Raw genomic sequence first — 23,294 nt, 5'->3', positions numbered from 1 at the left:
TACTTCATTAACTAGATGGCTAGAGAGAATAAGGATAATAAATGAGGATGCTTTAAAAAAAAAAACAGTGGCAGAAGATTTGATTAAAGCAATGATAAAATTCAAAAGTGTAATGCAATAGAATCCATTTCAAAGAAATGATATAACTTTATTGAAATTATCTATTTCAGTTCTTAGTAGTTGATGAGGTGTTATCAAAACCCTAGATATGGAAAATCATCAACTGTATTAGTTTCTACCACATTATGCCTGCACACTTGCTTCAAGGCAGCTCTGGGTGGGAGAATCTATATTTTGTCATTATTGATTATCTGTTATCCAAATCTAAGAATTTAATTTTGAATGTTGGCCACTCAAATCAATCAGTGCTGAAAAGAACTGTCCTGAGCTCAGCAGCAATATTGGTTTCAGTCACATGGGTTAGAAAAGGCTTCCCTATCACTTTGTGGAAAAACAACTTGACATACAAATTTTGAACAGTAAGTCAATAGTGTTGCACCTTCTCCTATTTGGAAAATCACTTTCAAGAAAAAATACACCATAGGAAAAAAGGAAAAGAGTTTCACTCTGAGGATCACTGTTCATACCCTTGATTTACACTGTTCTAGAAACTACCCATTTCCCAGGAAATCCTTTAGATGAAGAACTTTTAAATCATTTCAAAGTCAAACAGTTTTAGGTATTCCTTGAACACCACCAATGATTAAAAAGACATACTAAAAATTATAGTTTGCATGTTCTATGTGTGCATGCTTAGTCCCTCAGCCGTATCTGACTCTTTGTGATGCCATGGACTGTAGCCCACCAGGCTCCTCTGTCCATGGCATTCTCCAGACAACAATAATGGAGTAGGTTGCCATTCTCTTCTCCAGGGAATCTTCCCAACACAGGGATCGAACCTGTATCTCCTGCATAGCAGGTGGATTCTTTACCCTCTGAGCCATTGAGGAAGTCCATTCTATGCTAGGTATTGTGTTAAACACTTGTATTATCTCTTTTAAGTTCTTACTGCAATTCTATGAGATAGGTGATACTATTACCTGCACTTAACAGACAGAAAACTGAGGGTTAGAGAAGTAAGAAGCCCAAGGTGACAATGCTATAAAGTGGCAGGACAGGTCATGATCTGACTCCAGAACCCATGCACAAACCATTGTATGTTGTATTATATCAAATGCACAAAAATACATCAGGTGTCTACATGGTGGTGTAGTTGTTAAGTCATGTCCGACTCTTGCAACCCCATGGACTGTAGTCTGCTAGGCTCCTCTGTCCATGGGATTCTCCAGGCAAGAATACTGGAGTGGGTTGCCATTTCCTTCTCTAGGGGGATCTACCCGACTCAGGGATTGAACCTGGGTCTCTTGCATTGCTTGCACATTCTTTATCAACTGAGCTATGAGGGAAGCCCAACTATTTGCAATTTCTAAAACTGATAATGCAGATCAAATACTGTTGGAACAAAACAGTTATTGTAAAATGCTAATCTTGAGGTTTAGCTTGTATTAGCTTATTTATCTTGAAGGTGAAAATCTAGTTAATGATGTAGGTGCACATCATATTTTTATGCCTTGATTTGTTCAAACACATATTTTAATAATTTACAAAATAAGTATCACTAAAAGAATGTAATGATTCTCTATAATCTTAACTAGTAGATGTTAGATTGATTTATAATTGGAGAAGCTTTTTAAGTTTAGAATTTTTTTTAAAAAATGCACCATGGCAAAGATAAATATGCAAACCAAGAACTATCCTCTGCAATCAAAGGTCGTCAATACATATGAGTTGAGAAATAATCTTTAGCCATCATTAGAAGAAATAAAATATTTTGAGTGACTTTCATAGAAATCTATTTGTGTAACTTTCAAACATGCTAGCATGTTTGTGCTAAAATGATTTTTAAAATTAAGTTAGTTTGGAACAAAGTCCTTTCAGATTGAAGTGAATTTCAAATTTTGTTTCATGATGGAAATGCTAAACAAAAAGGCATTGAAAATGTAATGGTTAGTCATGTTTATGCTTTCAAATCAACAATGATAAATCAAATGGGTTCACAGTTGATCCCAAATTCAAACACAACAAAATCTAAAATAAAAATGTATTTAAAGACATCTTAATAGAAGTCTTAATATTTGGGGTAACCATGTAAACTATAGCCTCCTTGGGAGCACTTAATGATTATATTATTGTTTCTTTGTTCAAGATGAATAACCAAGGACATGGGTTAAATCAACAGACTTCAGCAGTGGTGGAACTCAGGGACTGGAAAGAGACATTACAGTCACTTCCTACAGAAATATAAACTGACACCATTCATTAGCTGCATCTGAAGAATAGCACTCATACTGTACTACCAGAAAAAAAAAAGAACAAAATGATTCCAGCCTTTCCACAGGCAACAGGAACTTAGCATGCAAAGGACAAATCCCTGTAAGGAAGCAAGCAAGAAAGCCCTCTCCTATAAAGTAACTGCTCCTTGACCTTTGGAAGCTTAAACAATTTTTACTAGTGTCACCAAAATGAGTGGTGTTTATAGAACCCACCGTAAGTAAACAATTCCCCCACTACCTATTCTAAGAAAAAGAGCTTACTATTTTTAATACAAAAAGCTTATTAATAAGAATTTTTAGCTGCTTCCTACAAACTGTCCTGCCATAAATAAGAGAACTGGAAGCGGCTTTCCTCAATCGCAGGTGTTAACATCTCATTTGATTTACGCTCCTTAGTACTTTGCATGATGGTTGAGCCATAGCTATTCTAAAACAAAATCTCTGGACTTAAGAAACACTGATAATGAGGTTATCAATCAATTATTTTGATATAATAATTTAAGTATTTGTTGATTTGTTTCAGAATGTAGTTAAAGGAAAATTAAGATAATCTACAGAACCACTAACAGGATGACTGGTTTGGGGGTTTGGTAAGGAAACTACAACAAATATATACCATTTTAAGAACAAGGAAGCACAGGGAAAATGTTGTATAAAAATAAAGAACACCCTGTAATCTTCACCAATTGATTATTTTAAGCCAAAAGATGTTCTAATTAAGTTTATTTTATATTTTTATTAAGAAATGCAAGAGTAATGTTTTTAGTGAATATTTTTGAATACACTTTAATAGTTTATAAACTATAAGAGGTCTAAACCTTCAAAGATCAATCTGAAAAGTACTTCTTAGGTGTGTCCTTGAAATTCCCCTCTGTCAGACTACAAGTCTATATATTCTTTTTCATCATTTTCTCCATGTATTTGCTGCTTTTCCAAGTTAAAGCTGTTGTTTAGCTCAAAAAAGCAAAATAATGAAGTGTTTCTAAATGCTTCATCTGTTTACTCTTAAGTCATTTTACTGAGTTAAGTACAACTAAGTAACTGCTTATCTGTATTTATTACTTAAGAAATTTCAAAAGAAAAGAAAAGTACTAATTTTTCACTTGGAGTTACTGCTGTCTCACCATCCCTGTTACAGTTCAGCCAGGAACACGGCTTCCCTACTAAGACAATTTAAATGACCCAACTGAGTATCGACTATACAATGTTTAAAACAGCTTAACTTTTGTGTGATACATAATGTTAAAACTTCCTTTTAAATTATGCTAGGTTCTATATTCTCAAGGACTTGTGAAGTGTTTGACCTGTCATTAGAGATAAAGTACGTTAATTTAAAGTGACAGGAACTGAATCGTTCTAAAGGGAGCAGGGAAAGGCCATGAGCATGCACTGAACCTTTATCCTTGCAGCATCACTATGGGTTTTGAAACATTAATTAATTTAAAGCACATGCTGCTGAGTCGGTACCTGCCAGAAATCCTGATCAGAAGATGAGAAAAAGAAAAAAATTGACATTGTTTGATTATATGAACAAAAACTCCTAAATTAAATATACATCTATCACAAACTATTATAACATATAAAGGACCAAATGAGATTTGTAATAAAAGGACTGAAAATCCGTAAACAGGAAATGAGAAATACATAGAAATATTTTATATATTATCTAGTAGGTACAGTAGGACAAAACAAAACAAAAACCTAAGTAATTCAATTTCTAACCTTCCCCTAAAAAACATACAATTTCAAAAAAATTTCACAACGCTATAAAAAGAGAATACAAGAATAATTACTTAATTTATTAAAGAAAAGGGAAAGCAAATATTTAACTTTTTTTCATAGATAGTCAAGCCATTTCTTTAATTAAGGTTTCCTTTAAGGGTATCTCATTTTAATTTAATATTATTTTTTAACTTCATGGCAAATTTGTTGCTGTACTAACAATATTTACCATATAGACAACCAACTCAGCTGAGTTCAGAGGATTAGTAGCTACTCTAAGGAAGAGTTCAGTAAAGATGAGTTTCCGACCTTAGAAACAGGTCTCTCGCAAACTATATTGCCAAAATAAAGGACTATTCACATTAGCAACAAAAAGCTAATCATGAAGTCCTGGAATGAAGGCCTGCATTGATGAAAAGAGTTAAAGTTAGCTGGGTATCACTCAAAAATATCTTCAAATATCAAATGGCTTTAAAGATTCTTTTTTTTTTTTTAAACAAATAAACTTCACTGGCTGTTAAATAAAAGTTGACCTGAACTTATTATACTTCTCAAACCAAGCTTAGTTCCTGACTAAAAAATATATGCTATCAGCAATTTACAAGCCTAAGGCTAAGACTGATGTGACAGAGGCCCAAAGACCTTGACAGTACTGGGGGAGATGAGTCACTGTGACCACAGAACAGTCCAGATATGAGAAATCAAACCAGAGGTCTCTCTCCAGTTTATAGATCAGCCATTTAATCACTGACAGCTACTCATTACAGAGATAGTTTATAGGATCTAACTGGGAAGAAAAGAACAATGGATAGAGCAATTATGAAGACAGTATGCATTTCATACAAATGAAGAAAGAAGATAACACACACAACAGCAGCTAACTCCTTTCGTAAACTGAGTAAAGGGCTCCAAGTAATGCAAAATAGCTATAATCTGTAGAGCCAGATGCTTTGCCTTTTGTCCTATTTTTATAGTTACAGATGATAATTGATACTCAGAGGTTAAGTAGTCTCTTGCCCAAAGTTGTATGTGGCAGAATTCATATATGAATACAGGATTGTCTATACCCCAAACCACATTAATCACATCCCATGCTTTTACACACTAATAAATATAATAATCCATAATTGTGTATTTTTCAAATTCAGTTCAGCATATCTACAATATCTACTAATCATTTACACGTAGCTATCAAATACTGAGATGCTCAAATTAGACATCCCTTGTAAAATATTTTAGACACCAAAACCAGATTTTCTGAGGGCTGTAGTATGTACAAAGAACTAAAATTGCTAATTTGTAAGAAGAGAGAAAAGTGAGAAAATATTTTTAAAAATTATTTTAAAAACTTCAGATGGGAAAGAAAGAAGATAAAAAAATCTGAGACTAAAAATAGAAAAGTACAACAGGTGTCAAAGGATTTTCTGAAATGCTGAACCAGTACTTGATTTCATTTTGGTAATGTAATTACATTGTAAACTTTTGCTTATCTATCTGAAGGCTATAGAGTAGCTCCAATCAAATGATGCAACATTTAACACAAAACCAATCAATATTTGAAAGACTAAATAGTTCAGTTTCTAACAGGAATATTATTTTCTCAATAGAAAGTAATCTTCATTTTAACAGGATCCAATTTTCAAAATATAGATAAAAGTCTTCACTTTAAGAGTGATGGTTTCGATTAAAAAAGAAAAAGTAACAAAAAGACACAGCATTTTTCAAAGTGCCAACTGATATTCATGGCATTTGAGAAAACAATGGAGCGAATAACAGTGAAGTTGAAATTCTTCTAAATTCAGGTATTGAAATTTGTGTATCTCTTGTTTTCTTTCTTTAAAATGAAACTCTGGTTTTTCAGGCTAACATAGGCTTCTAATCCAAGAATAAAAAATTAACACTCTTCAACAAAGTGAAACACCAAGTTCTTTTTTGCACAAATAACACTGTTAATAAAATAAAAGAAATATTTGACAAGAGAAATTTCTATGTACAAATAGATATTATAGGTCAAATAGATCAATAGGTTAGATACATGAAAGGAGATAGATAATAGCACAGTGCTTAAGACAGTGAACTCAGGAGCCAGAATTCCAATTTGGACTCTTGGCTCCACCAATTACCAACTGTATGATCTTAGGTTAAAAAAAAAAAAAAAGGCTAAGTTACTTAATTTCTATGTTTTTTGTATCTTATTTGTAAAATGATGAAAACAGAAAGCTATCTCAAAGAGTGGTTGTGTGCATTAGAATTATTATGTACAGACACTTGGAACAGTGCTTGGTAGATTAATAAATACTCAAAAACTTCAACTATTGTTCTTTTTCATATTATTAGTAGTACTGATAGTAATAGTTCCCTCAAGAGACAAACAGAGTCAAGCATTTTTCATTTAGAAATTTTACTTTCAACTAAAAAACAAACCACTGACAACCAATGAATGAATGTGTTAATGGAATTTTTTTTAAGGGCTAAATTATCATCCCTAAAATAATATGTAATTATGAAATATCTGTGGAGAACTTCAGGCTTCAAAGAATTGAAATACTTTATGTATCCTCTTGGAATTTTTAGGACAAATACAAATATGGATCAAAAAAAATATGAAGCAGAAACAATAAAATTCTGTCTACATATTCTTCTTTATCAATGCACGTGTGCTAAGTCGCTTCAACTGTGTCCAACTTGTTGTGACCTGATGGACTATATATGCCCTGTCAGGCTTCTCTGTCCATGAGATTCTCCAGGCAAGAATACTGGAGTGTGTTGCCATGGCCTTCTCCAGGGAATCTTTGCAACCCAGGGACTGAACCGCTGTCTCATTATGTCTCCTGCATTGACACGAACTGGGAAACTCTATTTATCTATAGAAGGACCTGATTAAATATATCAATTCACCAGGAATTTAGAACTGACTGGTTTTGAATCTATGAAAAGCAAAAGAAAAGAGGGGAGGAAGTGTATAATTAACAAAGTAGAAATCATAAGAAAATCAATCCTGCTATTAAAACTTAAGCAAAATTAATGCAATCAAATAAATATGAACAGTCACCAAATTCTTCAGTTCAGTTCAGTCACTCAGTCGTGTCCAACTCTTTGCAACCCCATGGACTGCAGCACACCAGGCTTCCCTGTCCATCACCAACTCCCGGAGCCTGCTCAAACTCATGTCCATTGAGTCAGTGATGCCATCCAACCATCTCATCCTCTGTTGGCCCCTTCCTCCCGACCTTCAATCTTTCCCAGCATCAGGGTCTTTTCAAATGAGTCAATTCTTTGCATCAGGTGGACAAAGTATTGGAGTTTCAGCTTCAGCATCACTCCTTCCAATGATTATTCAGGACTGATTTCCTTTAGGATAGACTGGTTGCATATTTGTGCAGTTCAAGGGACACTCAAGAGTCTTCTCCAACACCACAGTTCAAAAGAATCAATTCTTCGGTGCTCAGCTTTCTTTATAGTCCAACTCTCACATCCATACATGACTACTGGAAAAACCATAGCTTTGACTAGATGGACCTTAGTTCGCAAAGTAATGTACCTGGTATTTAACACGCTGTCTAGGTTAATCACAGCTTTCCTTCCAAGGAAAGGAAGGAAATCTTTTAATTTCACGGCTGCAGTCACCATCTGAAGTGATTTGGGAGCCCCAAAAAATAGTCTCTCACTGATTCCTTTGTTTCCCCATCTATTTGCCATGAAGTGATAGGACCAGATACCATGATCTTAGTTTTCTGAATGTTGAGCTTTAAGCCAACTTCTTCACTCTCCTCTTTCACTTTCATCAAGAGGTTCTTTAGTTCTTATTCGCTTTCTGCCATAAGGGTGGTGTCATCTGCATGTCTGAGATTATTGATATTTCACCCAGCAATCTTGATTCAACCTTGTGCTTTATCCACCCCACCATTTTGTATGATATACTCTGCATGTAAGTTAAATAAGTAGGGTGACAATATGCACCCTTACCGTACTCCTTTCCTGATTTGAAACCAGTCTGTTGTTCCATATCCAGTTTTAACTGTTGCTTCTTGACCTGCATACAGATTTCTCAGGAGGCCGGTCAGATGGTATGGTATTCCCATCACTTTAAGAGTTTTCCACAGTTTATCGTGATCCACACAGCCAAGGACTTTGGTATGGTCAATAAAGCAGATTCAGTTCAGTTCAGTCGCTCAGTCTTGTCCGACTACTTGCAATCCCATGGACTGCAGCACAACAGGCCTCTCTGTCTACTGCCAACTCCAAGAGTTTACTCAAACTCATGTTCATTGAGTCAATGATGCCATCCAGCCATCTCATCTTCTCTTGTCCCCTTCTCCTCCTGCCTTCAATCTTTTCCAGCATCAGGGTCTTTTCAAATGAGTCAGTTCTTTGCATCAGGTGGACAAAGTATTGGAGTTTCAGCTTCAGCATCAGTCCTTCCAATGAATATTCAGGACTGATTTCCTTTAGGATGGACTGGTTGGATCTCCTTGCAGTCCAAGGGACTTTCAAGAGTCTTCTCCAACACCACAGTTCAAAAGCATCAATTATTTGTCGCTCAGCTTTCTTTAAAGTCCAACTCTTACACCCATACACGACTACTGGAAAAACCATAGCTTTGACTACAGTGACCTTTGTTGGCAAAGTAATGAATGTCTCTGCTTTTTAATACGCTGAAGTAGATGATTTTCTGGAACTCTTTCGCTTTTTCAACGATCCAACAGATGTCAGTAATTTGATCTCTGGTTCCTCTGCCTTTTCTAAAATCAGCTTGAACATCTGAAAGTTCACAGTTCACATACTATTGAAGCCTGGCTTGGAGAACTTTGAGCATTACTTTGCTAGTGTGTGAGATGACGCAATTGTGTGGTAGTTTGAACATTCTTTGGCATTGCCCTTCTTTGGGATTGGAATGAAAACTGACCTTTTTCAGTTCTGTGGCTACTGCTGAATTTTCCAAATTTCCTGGCAAACTGAGTGCAGCACTTTCACAGCATCATCTTCTAGGATTTGAAATAGCTCAACTGGAATTCCATCTCCTCCACTAGCTTTTTTCGTAGTGATGCTTCCTAAGGCCCACTTGACTTCGCATTCCAGTATGTCTGGCTCTAGGTGACTGATCACACCATCGTGATTATCAGGGTCATGAAGATCTTTTCTGTATAGTTCTTCTGTGTATTCTTGCCATCTCTTCATAATATCTTCAGCTTCTGCTAGGTCCATACCATTTCACTCCTTTATTGTGCCCATCTTTTTGCATGAAATGTTCCCTTGGTATCTATAATTTTCTTGAAGAGATTGCTAGTCTTTCCCATTCTGTTGTTTTCCTCTATTTCTTTGCATTGATCACTGAGGAAGGCTTTCTTATCTCTCCTGCTGTTCTTTGGAACTCTGCATTAAAATGGGTATATCTTTCCTTTTCTCCTTTGCCTTTCACTTCTCTTCTTTTCATAGCTATTTGTAAGGCCTCCTCAGACAACCATTTTGCCTTTTTGGATTTCTTTTTCTTGGGGATGGTGTTGATCACTACCTCCCATACAATGTCACAAACTACTTTCCATAGTTCTTCCAGTTCTTCATAGTTCTTTCCATAATCCCTTCTTCTGAAGGGATTATCAGATCTAATCCCTTGAATCTGTTTGCCACTTCCACTGTGTAATCATAAGGGATTTGATTTAGGTCACACCTGAATGGTCTAGTGGTTTTCCCTACTTTCTTCAATTTATGTCAGAATTTGGCAAAAAGGAGTTCATAATTTGAGCCACAGTCAGTTCCCGGTCTTGTTTTTGCTGACTCTAGACAGCTTCTCCATCTTTGGCTGCAAAGAATATAATCAATCTGATTTTGGTATTGACCGTCTGGTGATGTCCATGTATAGAATCTTCCCTTGTGTTGTTGGAAGAGGGTGTTTGCTATGACCAGTGCATTCTCTTGGCAAAACTCTGTTAGCCGTTGCCCTGCTTCGTTTTGTACTCCAAGGCCAAATTTGCCTGGTACTCCAGGTATCTCTTGACTTGCTACTTTTGCATTCCCGTCCCCTATAATGAAAAGGACATCTTTCTTGGGTGTTAGTTCTAGAAGGTCTTATAGGTCTGCATAGAACCTTTCAACTTCAGCTTCTTCAGCATTACTGGTTGAGGCACAGACTTGGATTACTGTGACAATGAATGGTTTGCCTTGGAAATGAACAGAGATCATTCTGTCGCTTTGGAGACTGCATCCAAGAACTGCATTTCAGACTCTTTTATTGACTATGATGGCTACTCCATTTCTTCTAGGGGATTCTTGCCCACGGTAGTAGATATAATGGTCATCTGAGTGAAATTCACCCATTCCAGTCCATTTTACTTCACTGATTCCTAAAATATCGATGTTTACTCTTGCTATCTCCTGTTTGACCACTTCCAATTTGCCTTGATTCATGGACCTAACATTGCAGGTTCCTATGCAACACTGATCTTTACAGCATTGTAGTTTACTTCCATCACCAGTCACATCTACAACTGAGTGTTGTTTTTGCTTTGGCTCCATCTCTTCATTCTTTCTGGAGTTATTTCTCCACCGATCTTCAGTAGCATACTGGGCACCTACCGACCTGGGGAGTTCATCTTTCAGTGTCCTATCTTTTTGCCTTTTCATACTGTTCACAGGGTTCTCAAGACAATACTGAAGTGGTTTGCCATTTCCTTCTCCAGGGGACCACCAAATTCTATACCATGACAATTTCAGTCCCCTTTCTAACTATCATCGTTGATCTGCCATACACTTTACTCTTATAAGATAGGAAATCTCTTACATAACTTACTATATGCATCAAGGAGTAATACTATACTTGACCTTATTGGCAGACTCATATTTTATCTGTGATATGAATAATCACAACTCAAAGCATTCAGACCATTACAGTACAGAAAAAAAAATGTGCCCACGCTCCACTTGGGGAAACAAGACTTTTCCCTAAAAGGAATGGAATTTTAAACTTTAACAATATTTTTAAAAAGAACTTTTACCTACATAAGTAATTAAAAGCATTTGGTTATATTAAAGCTTTGACTTTTAACTACAGTCCTATCTTTTTTTTTCTTGCAAATCATCTTTTTTATTATAAACACTGTAACTGGTATTTTCTTTTCTAGACTTTGTACTTTCCTCTCTTTCACCTCAATGTGGAAAATGTTTCAATTTGATTTAAAATGTTTTTTCCATGTAAACAAATATTCTTGTCAGCATCATAAAGGAGATGGCAATAAAACACATGTTAATTCTTTCTCCAAATTAGGAGAGATTCTAAGGGGACTGTAATTACAAATACTGAAAAGACTCATTCCAGAGGCATGATTTTTGAAAAGTTCAGGGAGAGGTTAGGGGAAAAGGAAACTTGATAGAAAAGAAAGAGTAAAAAAATCTATTTTCTAAAAAAGAAATATATTTTGGAATGATAATGATGGATGACTAGTTTCAATGGGCAATTCATCATTACTTAAAATAGAGCATTAACTACTTCAAAGAGAGCATGAACTTTGACTACTTCAACGCTCTGGAATACTGCTGTTCTTTGAAGAAATAATTTTACCTAGACAATGCAGTTTTCTACTGTAACTTGGAAAAAAAACCCAAAAAAACTCATGGTAGGGTTTGATATAAAGAAAATTGTCTATTACAGACAGTGAGAACAGAAAATACAAAACATAATTTCTAACTTGTGCTATGCTAAGGAAAAAAGGAGAAGTAAGAGGAACAGGAAAATGAAGGGTTTCAGGACAGCAATTACATAAACAAATATTTGACAACTATGTAAAATAAAGGCTCTATTTAGAAGGGTGCTTTGTCTTATAGACCAATTATTGGATGATAAAAAGTTAAACTCAGGAAAAAGTACAGCTTTCATTAAAGAAATAATTCATGAAATAATGGCATTAACAAATCATAACAAGAATGTATAGACACTGTGGGGAAAGAATGCATTTTTTAAAAAATCTATGATATATTTCACTAAAAGAAAAGCCAGACCATATTTTGTGTTACCATCTGTATACTAGTGCCAACACTCTAATTATAATGATTTTCAAATATCCTCAAATAGAAAATCTGAACTCTTTAAGTGTTGAGGTTTTTAAATAGTCTGAATATTTTTTAAAATATCATTTACCTACAAAATATATTCTTTTAAAAAATTATTTCTTTATTCTTTTCTTTTTTGGCTGTGCTGGGTGTTTGTTGCTTTGTGCAGGCTTTCTCTAGTTGCAGTGAGCAGGGGCTGCTCCCTAATTGTGGTGCACCTGCCTCTTGTTGTGGCTTGTCTTATTGTGGAGCACCTGCCTAGCTGCTCCGAGGCATATGGGATCCTCCCAGATCAGGGAATGAACCTGTGTCCCCAGAACTGGCAGGTGGATTCTTACCCACTGCGCCACCAGGGAAATCCCTACAAAATATATTCTTAAAACAAAAGGCCGTTGACTGTAGTTTCTTTATGCAAGGCCTGTGTTAGCAGATACTTTTGAAATGCATAAATGCTGCAAGTTCCAATAATAATGTATTGCATGACTTTTCTACAAAGGAAATTGCTAATCATCCTTAGAGTAAGGGTACGCTAAGCATCCTTAGCATACATTAACATAAGGTAGTGATGAGCTCTGGAAAAAAGATCTTCCCCCCAAAATTCAAAAGCTGCTTAATCAAACTCAATGTCACCAACTACCAGTTGAAACAGCAATGTTTCATTTACTTCTTGAAAATTTTTTAGTCAAAAAGAAGAAAAGATGAGAAGTAAGGGATAACTGCAATTACTTGTCAATATCATCGGGCCCTTCTTTTCTACTTTGCTGGAGTCTGTATGAAATTCAAGTACAAATGAGAAAACACTCCAGGAAAATGATGCTACTTCTACATTTCTTCTTGCTCTTCTTGACCAAAAACACGGAAGCACAATTCAACAAGAAGGCAATAAAATCAGACAGTTTCTAAGTGGTCAAATGACAGACTTAACTAAATGGTGTGCTGAATGTTAAAACAACTGAGAAATAAAGAGGATGAGAACAAATATTTCTCTAAGCAATTTATAACTAGTTCATCTTTCAAGTTAAAAAAAGGAGAGAGGGAGAAAGAAAATTATCTGTTTAAAAATCAAAATAAGTTCGAAAAAAAAAATCAAAATAAGTTTGAAAGGAAACTCCTCAAGTGTTTTCTTTTTTTTTTTTTTTTTTATTCTAGTGATTTGTATGTACATGTACATCTGAGAAGCACTGTTTTACTGTCGTTTATTTCCCAGCAAAAAACTTAAATCTCTCCTTCTCATCTCCTAGGTCAATTTACTGCTCCCTTCCCTCCATTTAGTAGAGTACTTTTGCCTTCTAACCCTCTTATATATTTCCATATGCACAGCCTCTTGTCACACTTGGATCCTTAGAGACAGACTCCAATATCTGATGGACAGTGTCCTCTTGTAAAAAAAGGGGATAATGTTATTCACTGCCTAGGGATTTCATGAGGACTGAGTGGAAGAAATAAAACACATGGGTATACAGCATAGTTATATTGTAAATATTATTATGAGAGTCTAGCTGAACAAAAATGAGAGCTGGTACTTTCCCCCCAAATGGTCATTTAGAGAGAGAAGTCGCTCAGTCATGTCTGACTCTTTGCGACCCCATGGACTGTAGCCTATCAGGCTCCTCCGTCCATGGGATTTTTCAGGCAAGAGTACTGGAGTGGGTTGCCAGCTCCTTCTCCAGGGGATCTTCCCGACCCAGGGATTGAACCCAGGTCACCCACATTGCAGGCAGACGCTTTACCGTCTGAGCTAGGTCCTTTATTATGTTTTCTCATTGAACTTTACCATAAAACTCACAATTACATTGCAAGAGAAACAGGTATTATGGCAATTTAAGTATTTAGACAAATTTGTAAATTTCCTCATTTAAAAGTCAGGCAATGGAACAAGGTCACACAACTAGTGGGTGAGTGAGACAGAATTTGAATCCAGAACTGTTGACGCCATAGCTCCTGTCAAGAGCTCTGCTACACCATGTCACATGATGAAATTCCTCCACCAATATTTGTCAAAGAGTAAAAGCCCTGGGCTGAGTAAAACAAGTATCATAAGATCAAAGCCAGCTCAGGCCAAGCAGATAACAGAACAGAGCAAAGCCCAGCCTGAGGAAACACTCTCTTCCTTCTTTACTGTGAGTGGATCAGGCAAGTATGATGATAAATGGCAGGTAATGTTCACCTCGTGTCAAGGAGACAAAAGGACAGACAGAGGCCCTGGGAGCTGAGGAGCTCACAGCTCATCTGAGGGACAGATGAGAGGCCCCCCTCCTACCAGTGTGTGTGGACGTGGCACCTTGCAGGACCTTACAGAGCCACATGCGATATTAAACATTTTGAATCAGACCTCTAAGAAGGTCTTTGATATGAAGACCTTCTGTCATATCAGTGTTGTCAGATCTGATTTTTCAGACAAAGCCAGAGATATGAACTTTTATGTGAAATCTTTGACTTAGAAATATTGGTGAATAACTTTATGTTAGGTATATGGGCTAGACATAGGGTAGGGGAGACAGCAGGTGGTGGTCACCAGATTACAAACCCTGTCCTAAACTGAAGGGGGAAACCCGCACTGTTTCTTGGCTTCTGTTTGCTTTAACTGGTGCAACAATAAATAAGAGAAAAGGGAAGGAGGAAAGGAAGTAAGAAAGAATGGAGGGAAGAAGGAAAGGGAGGAAGGAAAGGAGGGAGGAGAAAATTGGTTCCTCGACAACTTGAGTCTCAAATAGTAAGTAAGGTGGAAGACAGCTTTCAACAGGGGAGGGCTGGAAGGGGTGGGAGAGGAAGCCCTCTCTGTGGCTGAGTGTCCCAAGGGCCGGGGCCTCCAATGGGAAGTCCCTTCCACCTCCCAGTGCTGCCAAGGGCCATCCCAGCTAATCAACTTCTTTTTTCCTATCACCTTGGAGGCCAGCTCTGGCTTTGTTCAGCTGTAATCTTTCTTAATTAGATAATTGAAATAATCATCCAATTAAGTTGGTTCACACGGCCCCCCTTACTTGAAGACTTGCTGAATCCAGCTGGCTTCTCATTTCCGCTGACTCAAGTGTTTTCTTAGTAGTAACTTCTACTAAGTTTCTAACCATCATGCATGAAATTTACTATAATTACCACATACATCTGTTTTTTCAACAGGAAATTATCTTAGGAGTTATGCACTCTGGAAACTGCTACTCAACAACTGAGATTTTCTGATTGGGAGAACAAGAGTCACGAAGATCCAAAGGAAAAGAATTAAGATCAACACTTGAAGAAGCATTGACTCTTATAATTATTGAGAGAAGAACTTCATACACTGCAAAAATCCCTGAAAAAACTACTAATTAAGCACTGAATGAAATTTGCACTCTTCATTATTTAAGATTTAAAAACAGTATAGAAACTACTTTGTTAGACTTCATATGAAACAAAGACAATTCATAAAGACATAAACTAGACATGAACTAAATTTAAGTATCCCATTTAGGAAGCACAACCTTCACTCCTTAAAATAAAACCTTAATAATATATTTGATAGAATACAGGACTTAAATGAAGAAACTAGCAAAGGAATTAAACATGCATATCATTATGTGGATGAAAGGGGAATTTGTGCACTTTTTCTGGGGAACAGGCTAGCTGGCTGAGGGTCACTGGCTCAATTTTATATCTCCTTATGTCAGCATCCCATTCTTTTATTGTCTTTCAGAATCTGTTCCCCTGGATGAAGTCAACTTTTATACACCTGACTTTCATATAAATCATATTTTCAAACATTATAACATTGATATCCTTAAATCTTGCCTTTCCTACTCTGATTTCAGATTTTGTGCTTCAGTGCATAAACATTCTCAACTATAATCTGTTAAGACTGCCTTCCAAACATAGAAGCACTGCCATTTCTGCCTACACAGCAAGAGGAGTACACAAATACTTTAAATTATTTTTAAAATTTATTTGTCTTTTATTGAAGGATAATTGCTTTACAGAAGTTTGCTGTTTTCTGTCAAACCTCAACATGAATCTGCTGTATGGCTCAGGAAACTCAAATACTTTATATTTTTACTGCATTTTACTCTTGCTATTTTATAAAGATGAGTGGAAACTGAAAAAAAATGCAAACAACACAAATGATAAGAAATGTAGAGGTCATAAATTTAAATCAATTGAAACAAAAGTGGAGCTCATCAGTCAACCTAAAAGTTGCAAATTACTAGCATCAAGTTGACAAGTACTGGCCAAAACAGGAAAAAGTAAAGAGCATATATAAAACATGAGTTACTATTAGAGGTTCTATATTTGGGAAATCTCTAGGAATGGAAATTCCCCTTTTAATATGTAAAGTCGCTGTTGTACTTGCACATATATCCAACTTCTTTACATGTTTTCAGGTTTACAAAAAAGGACTGAATTCTCATGTTACTCTGGATTCCTTCAGTAGCCAAAAAAAAAACCCAACAAGTGATCTATAAAATTGATTTTGTTGTAAGATATTAGTGACATCTGAGTTATACCTCCAAGGAATATGCAATTGACTAGTTGATTTATTTCCCAGGTCAGTCAAACATTTTATTGGTTGCTTCCTATGTGCCAAGCATACTCTGGACTCTGAGTGACATAAAGATAGATAGACAGAAAAAAAAAAAAAAAAAAAAGATAGATAGACAGGGGCCTCACCTTCCAGAGACTCTGAAATCAGACCCTGACACCAGTGTCTGCAGTAACCCTTTATATGGACAGTAGAGACACCAAGGATCAGAAAGAAGATGGGGTTGGCCCAAAGCAAACCTAGAACTCTGAATCTGGGTCTCCTAGCATCTAAATGCCCTTTCTTTTTTATCATTCTTTTAGAACATGTGATTTTAAAAAGAGGATATCCACAGATGGAGGCAATGTGCCACCTGAAGAGAAAAAGTAAATTTTAGGCTGGAAGCCTTCGCTGAGCTCTCTCAACTTTTAAAGCAGCCACTCATTCTTTCCACTTGTGCAAGAATCTGAGCACTTATATCTTCACCTTACCAATACATGTAGTTTTACATAAGGATGCAGGATTGACACATTCCTGCAACATCAGCTTCTGTTAACCCTGACTTCTACCCATCTAGAGCCTAGTTTGTAATCCTGCCTTTTCCAGCCACTTCATGATTTTCCTTCTGACTTCCTTCTTGTTAAGCTTTGTAAAGCCATCCCTGGCTCGATCTTCCTGCTGTGCTTTCTTCCTTCTCTTTAAAATAGAGCTTTTACTTTTCTCTCTGACTCTGTGTAATATTTTCTTTTTCTTTTTGGAGAATTCAGCCTGAAAGGGAAAAACATGTTTAACTGACTGTTTTGAGATAATAAAATTGAAAGTTTCATTTTCTATACTTAATGATTTATTATATGATTTATTCAGGCATAAAATAAATTGAAAGTAAGTATAATGTAAATTTTTTTTATGCATATTGGGGTGCTCTTCTAATTGTTTTAAAACTACTAATAAGGACTTCTGCAATTTTCTTGTTTGGGTTATGATTATATACTATCAAAGTGTAAGGAAAGTCAAATCAAATAGGTGTTTTTATAAGAACCATAAATATAATATTGGGGAGTTGTTAACCTTTATAATGGCTTCTAAATTAAAATTCAAATGTCAAAACACACTCAATTAGCCCTCATTATACACAGCAGACAACCCAGCAATATTACTTTATATGCAAAAACACAGAAGAACCTTGTGCTTGATTTTTTCTGTAGAACCATTTGAAGGCACTTATGCCAAAGTAAGCACCAAACTTTTTCAATAAGATAAACAGGTATTCAGAAATTTCTCACAAATAACTTTAGAGGAACTTTAATAAACAACAGGATATACATGTTGTGTCATAGTTCACTCACCTTTCCATCAAAGCGTTTTATTGTATATTGATCCAGACCCAAGTCTGTAAAACAGAAAAAAATAATGCTTAGTCATTGATTAAAACTCGGGTGAAATACATGAAATACTAGCTCTCAGTTTTGTTTCCAATCCCATTCAGATGGTTTAGCCACAGCATTATTTGAACAGAAATGAAAAATCTGTCCCACTTTCAGACTCAAAGTGTTGGAACTAAAAAATACCAATCCTTTATTTTATATATGAGAATATGAAACTCTTACAGATAAAAAGGGTTCATCTGCAGACCTATTCATGTGCAAACCTATTCAACAGTAAAGCCAAACTAGAACCCTGGACGCTTCCCAGGATGATACTTTTTCATTACATCAAAATGATATATTACCTCTAACTAAGGTGAGGGGATATTAGTTTTATCTGAAAGCATAATCATTTTTTGTATAAAGAGAGATGAGTTTAATACCAGGGGACATTTTGCAACACACCTAAACAAATTCAAATCGGCCATCTTAATATGACCTTTTAGTTCAGTTCAGTTAGTCAGTTCAGTTGCTCAATCGAGTCCGACTCTTTGCGACCCAGTGAATCGCAGCATACCAGGCCTCCCTGTCCATCACCAACTCCCGGAGTTTACTCAAACTCATGTCCATTGAGTCGGTGATGCCATCCAGCCATCTCATCCTCTGTCGTCCCCTTCTCCTCCTGCCCCCAATCCCTCCCAGCATCAGGGTTGTTTCCAATGAATCAACTCCTCACATGAGGTGGCTAAAGTATTGGAGTTTCAGCTTCAGCATCAGTCCTTCCAATGAACACCCAGGACTGATCTCCTTTAGGATGGACTGGTTGGATTTCCTTGCAGTCCAAGGGACTCTCAAGAGTCTTCTCCAACACCACAGTCCAAAAGCATTAATTCTTGGGTGCTCAGCTTTCTTCACAGTCCAACTCTCACATCCATACATGACCACTGGAAAAACCATAGCCTTGACTAGATGGACCTTTGTTGGCAAAGTAGTGTCTCTGCTTTTTAATATGCTATCTAGGTTGGTCATAACTTTCCTTCCAAGGAGTAAGTGTCTTTTAATTTCATGGCTGCAATCACCATCTGCAGTGATTTTGGAGCCCAAAAAAATAAAGTCTGACACTGTTTCCATTGTTTCCCCATCTATTTCCCATGAAGTGATGGGACCAGATGCCCTTTTAAAGGTGGGCTAAACTATAAATTTAGCCTTGGGAATTCCTAGCATTGTGAAATACTAAGCACCAAGAAAGATAAAAGGAAATATATTAAGTGTTCTTGAGGGCTGGGATTTTCTGTTTTTGATGATTGTGTTATCCTAGTATTTGGAATAGTGCTTGATCACTAAATACTTAAAAAAAACAACAACAACACAAAACTGAATGAGTAAGATACAATCCTTGCCTTGAAGAGTCACAATTTTGTAAGAAAGACATAAGCAATAATATTGCAAGGAAAGATACAATGAATTCAGTAAGAGGATGCTGTGGGAATTTTTAGAGTGGAGAAATCAGTTCCCAATTATACTTATTTTTCTGGCATAACTACTCAGTTGTTTTCTTTCAGTTCTCACTTTCTTCATGCCAGTTCAGGCCCTTATTTCATTATGCTTACAGTAATACAATGATCAGAATATCACTGCTCCCAAAGGAAGCTTTTTGCATTTCTGCTTCTATACATTTGGTTACACACGCTCATCTAAAATGTGCTTCACCTTCTAGAAGCCTATCCATAATAAAATGAACTACTGACTGCAAAAGAAGGAAATAAGTCAGAAAAAAAGAAAATTTAAAAACAAATCTAATTTGAAACTTCACATGTACTCAAGAAAATATCAGTTATAAAGGCAGAACATGCCTCTATGATAAAAAAAATAGAGAACAAGAAAGAGTTGTAGACAATTAAAACTAGCAAGAAGAGATAAGAAAGCTTTCCTAAGTGAACAGTGCAAAGAAATAGACGGAAACAATAGAATGGGAAAGAATAGACATCTCTTCAAGAAAATTAGAGATACCAATGGAACATTTCATGAAGAGATGGGCACAATAAAGGACAGAAACAGTATGAACCTAACAGAAGCCGAAAAAATTAAGAAGAGGTGGCAAGAATACACAGAAGAGCTATATAGAAAAGATCTTCATGACCCTGATAACCACGATGGTGTGATTACTCACCTAGAGCCAGCCATACTGGAGTGCGAAGTCAAGTGGGCCTTAATTGCATCACTACGAACAAAGCTAGCGGAAGTAACGGAATTCCAGCTGAACTATTTCAAAGCCTAGAAGATGATGCTGTGAAAGTGCTGCCCTCAGTATGCCAGCAAATTTGGAAAACTCAGCAGTGACCACAGGACTGGAGAAGATCAGTTTTCATTCCAATTCCAAAAAAAGGCAATGCCAAAGAATATATTCAAACTACCACACCACTGCATTCATTTCACATGTTAGCAAGGTCATGCTCAAAATCCTTCAACCTAGGCTTCAACAGTATATGAACTGAGAACTTCCAGATGTATAAGCTGGATTTAGAAAAGGCAGAGGAACCAGAGATCAAATTGCCAACATCCACTGGATCATTGAAAAAGCAAGAAAATTCAGAAAAACATCTACTTCTGCTTCATTGACTATGCTAAAGCCTTTGACAGTGTGGACTACAACAACCTGAAGAAAATTCTTCAAGAAATGGGAATACCAGACCACCTTACCTGCTTCCTGAGAAACCTGTATGCAGCGCAAGAAGCAACAGTTAAAACAGGACATGGAACAACTGATTGATTCAAAACTGGGAAAGGAGTCCACCAAGGCTGTATATTGTCACCCTGAGTATTTAACTTATATGCAGAGAACAGAACATCATGCGAAATGGTTGGGGGAATGAAGCACAAGCTGGAATTAAGATTGCTGGGAGAAATATCAATAACCTCAGATATGCAGATGACACCACTCGTGGCAGAAAGCAAAGAGGAACTACAGTCCCTTGATGAAGGTGAAAGAGGAAAGTTAAAAAGCTGGGTTAAAATTCAACATTCAAAAATTGAAGATCATGGCATCCAGTCCCATCACTTCATGGCAAATAGATGGGGAAACAACGGAAACAGTGACAGACTTTATTTTCTTGGGCTCCAAAATCACTGAGAATGGTGACTGCAGCCATGAAATCCAAAAGACGCTTGCTCCTTGGAAAAAAAGCTATGACAAACCTAGACAGTGTATTAAAAAGAAGAGACATTACTTTGCTGTCAAAGGTCTGTCTAGTCAAAGCTATGGTTTTTCCAATAGTCATGTATGGATGTGAGAGTTGGACCATAAAGAAGGCTGAGTGCCAAAGAATTGATGCTTTCGAACTATGGTGTTAGAGAAGGCTCTTGAGAGTCCCTTGGGACTGCAAGGAATTAAGTCAGTCAATCCTAAAGGAAATCAGTCCTGAATATTCGTTGGAAGGACTGATACTGAAACTGAAGCTACAATACTTTGTCCACCTGAAGCGAAGAGCTGACTCATTGGAAAAGACCCTGATGCTGGGAGAGATTGAAGGCAGGAGAACCGGGGAATACAGACGATGATATGGTTGGATGGCAGCACTGGCTCAATGGACATGAATATGAGCAAACTCTGGGTGATGGTGAAGGACAGGGAAGACTGTGATGCTGCATTCTATGGGGCTGCAAGAGTCAACACAACTTAGCGACTGAACAACAAAACTGTGATTGCCCATTTCCTCGTATTTCTTAATATACTGTCAAGAAATTATGAAAAGTTATCCCCCTGGACCACTGCCAAAAAGACAACAGAATAGAAAAGAGAAAATAGAAGAGTGAATTATAGAAAAACAGAGACTCAATACAAGGTCTTCTGTCATACGAGACCTTTTCTCATTCAGAAATATGTAGGAGATAATTCAGAAAGTATTAGCAGAAAATTTCTCATTTAAGTAAAATGAACAAAACTTACTTGTAATTCAGTGTATGCTTATGAAATCTCAGAATACCAAGAACAGGAAAATCCTCAGAGTTCCCAGAAAAAAAAAAGCCCTTCCTAGTCCTTTACAAAGAAATGAAAATCAATCTAGGATCAGATATCTCATAAGTAAGGGAAATATATGCTTACTAATTACAGCATCACTGTTCAACACAAATACATGTGAGCCACATGCATAATATTTCATAACAACCGCCTTTAAGAAAGTAAATAGAAACAGGTAAAATTAATTTTAATAATATATTTTACTGAACAGAATATATCCAAAATAGCATGATTTCAACATATAATCAATAGAAAACTTATTGAGATATTTTACATTATATTTATATACTGAGTTTTTTAAATCTAGTGTGTATTTTACAATTATAGCACATCTCAATTTAGACTAGCTACATTGCAAGTTATTACCATAATATCCAAAAGAATTCAAAAGTTAACTTGAACGGGTTTATGTTTTTCATTGAATGCTCTTTACTATAGTTGGGAACATATTTTACCATGGGCATCTATCCAAAAAAAAGGACGGTGCATGTAAGGACAGCCTGGCATGTACTGAGAATTCCTGTCATTTAAAAGCAAATACAGACATAAAGTACTTAGTTGATACATGATTGGTTCATCCTGTTATATTTAGATTTCTTTACCCGTCAAATGAAGGAGATGGCTGGATTAGATCAGTTCTTAACATGGTTGAGGGGTGAAGCATGGGAAATGTGGATGAATTATTTCATTCTGTCCTTACTCCCTACTTCTCTTAAAATTCTAATAGGCTCAATTACAGTGGGGAAGAGAGAGTATGCTGAAAGGTGAAAATACAGCATGTATCATTTGAAAATGTAATCAGATGACTCCCCGTCCATTTCTCCACCCTCATTCTTTGGGTCTTAATTTAAAAACATTGGATGTTATGTTGCCGTGCCTAGGGTGTTTTCTGTGGATCTCAAACTTCTCTTCAAAGAACTTCACAGTCACTTAATGTTAACAGAGTGACCTAAACACTATCTCCTCCTTTTCATTAATGAGAAAGATGACCCTCAAAAGGATTAAATGATTGTTTTTTAAGTCTAACAATCTTTTTAAATTATGGCAGTTGCCCATCTTGAATCTGCACTAAAAATAATGTAAATGTGCATATAAGAATAGTCTCAGTTGACGCTCTTGAGTGAACATATAACAGGTTTGTTTTAAAGATGACAGCTACTCATTTTGTCAAAAGACGTAAATGAAACTGAATCACATATATAATTTTGGTATCTAAAAATTAGAGCTTAAGTAAATGGAAACTATATAATTTTACATAAGAAGTCCCAGCTATCCTTCAATATTTAGAGATTCATTTTTCAGTTTAATACTAGAATTTATTCTAA

General features: G+C 36.2%; 1 protein-coding gene across 5 annotated transcripts in view; it reads right to left on the bottom strand.

Annotated features, from left to right (window-relative positions):
• Positions 1-23,294, bottom strand: part of MICU1 (mitochondrial calcium uptake 1) — a 221,350-nt gene that overhangs the window by 148,294 nt on the left and 49,762 nt on the right. For 3 of the 5 annotated variants that reach the window (XM_043476629.1, XM_043476631.1, XM_043476630.1), the window contains exons 5-6: positions 17,934-17,977; positions 3,801-3,812 (exon numbers count right to left, since the gene is read on the bottom strand). In XM_043476629.1, the coding sequence (XP_043332564.1) occupies positions 3,801-3,812; positions 17,934-17,977 (56 nt within the window). The remainder of the gene's footprint in view (positions 1-3,800; positions 3,813-17,933; positions 17,978-23,294) is intronic. The other 2 variants (XM_043476632.1, XM_043476634.1) reach the window with 1 other exon arrangement.

This window comes from Cervus canadensis, chromosome 8 (assembly GCF_019320065.1).
Source record: "Cervus canadensis isolate Bull #8, Minnesota chromosome 8, ASM1932006v1, whole genome shotgun sequence".
Classification (NCBI taxonomy): domain Eukaryota; kingdom Metazoa; phylum Chordata; class Mammalia; order Artiodactyla; family Cervidae; genus Cervus; species Cervus canadensis.
The sequence above is the reverse complement of the archived record's forward strand: the minus strand, read 5'-3'. Positions and strand labels throughout refer to the sequence as shown.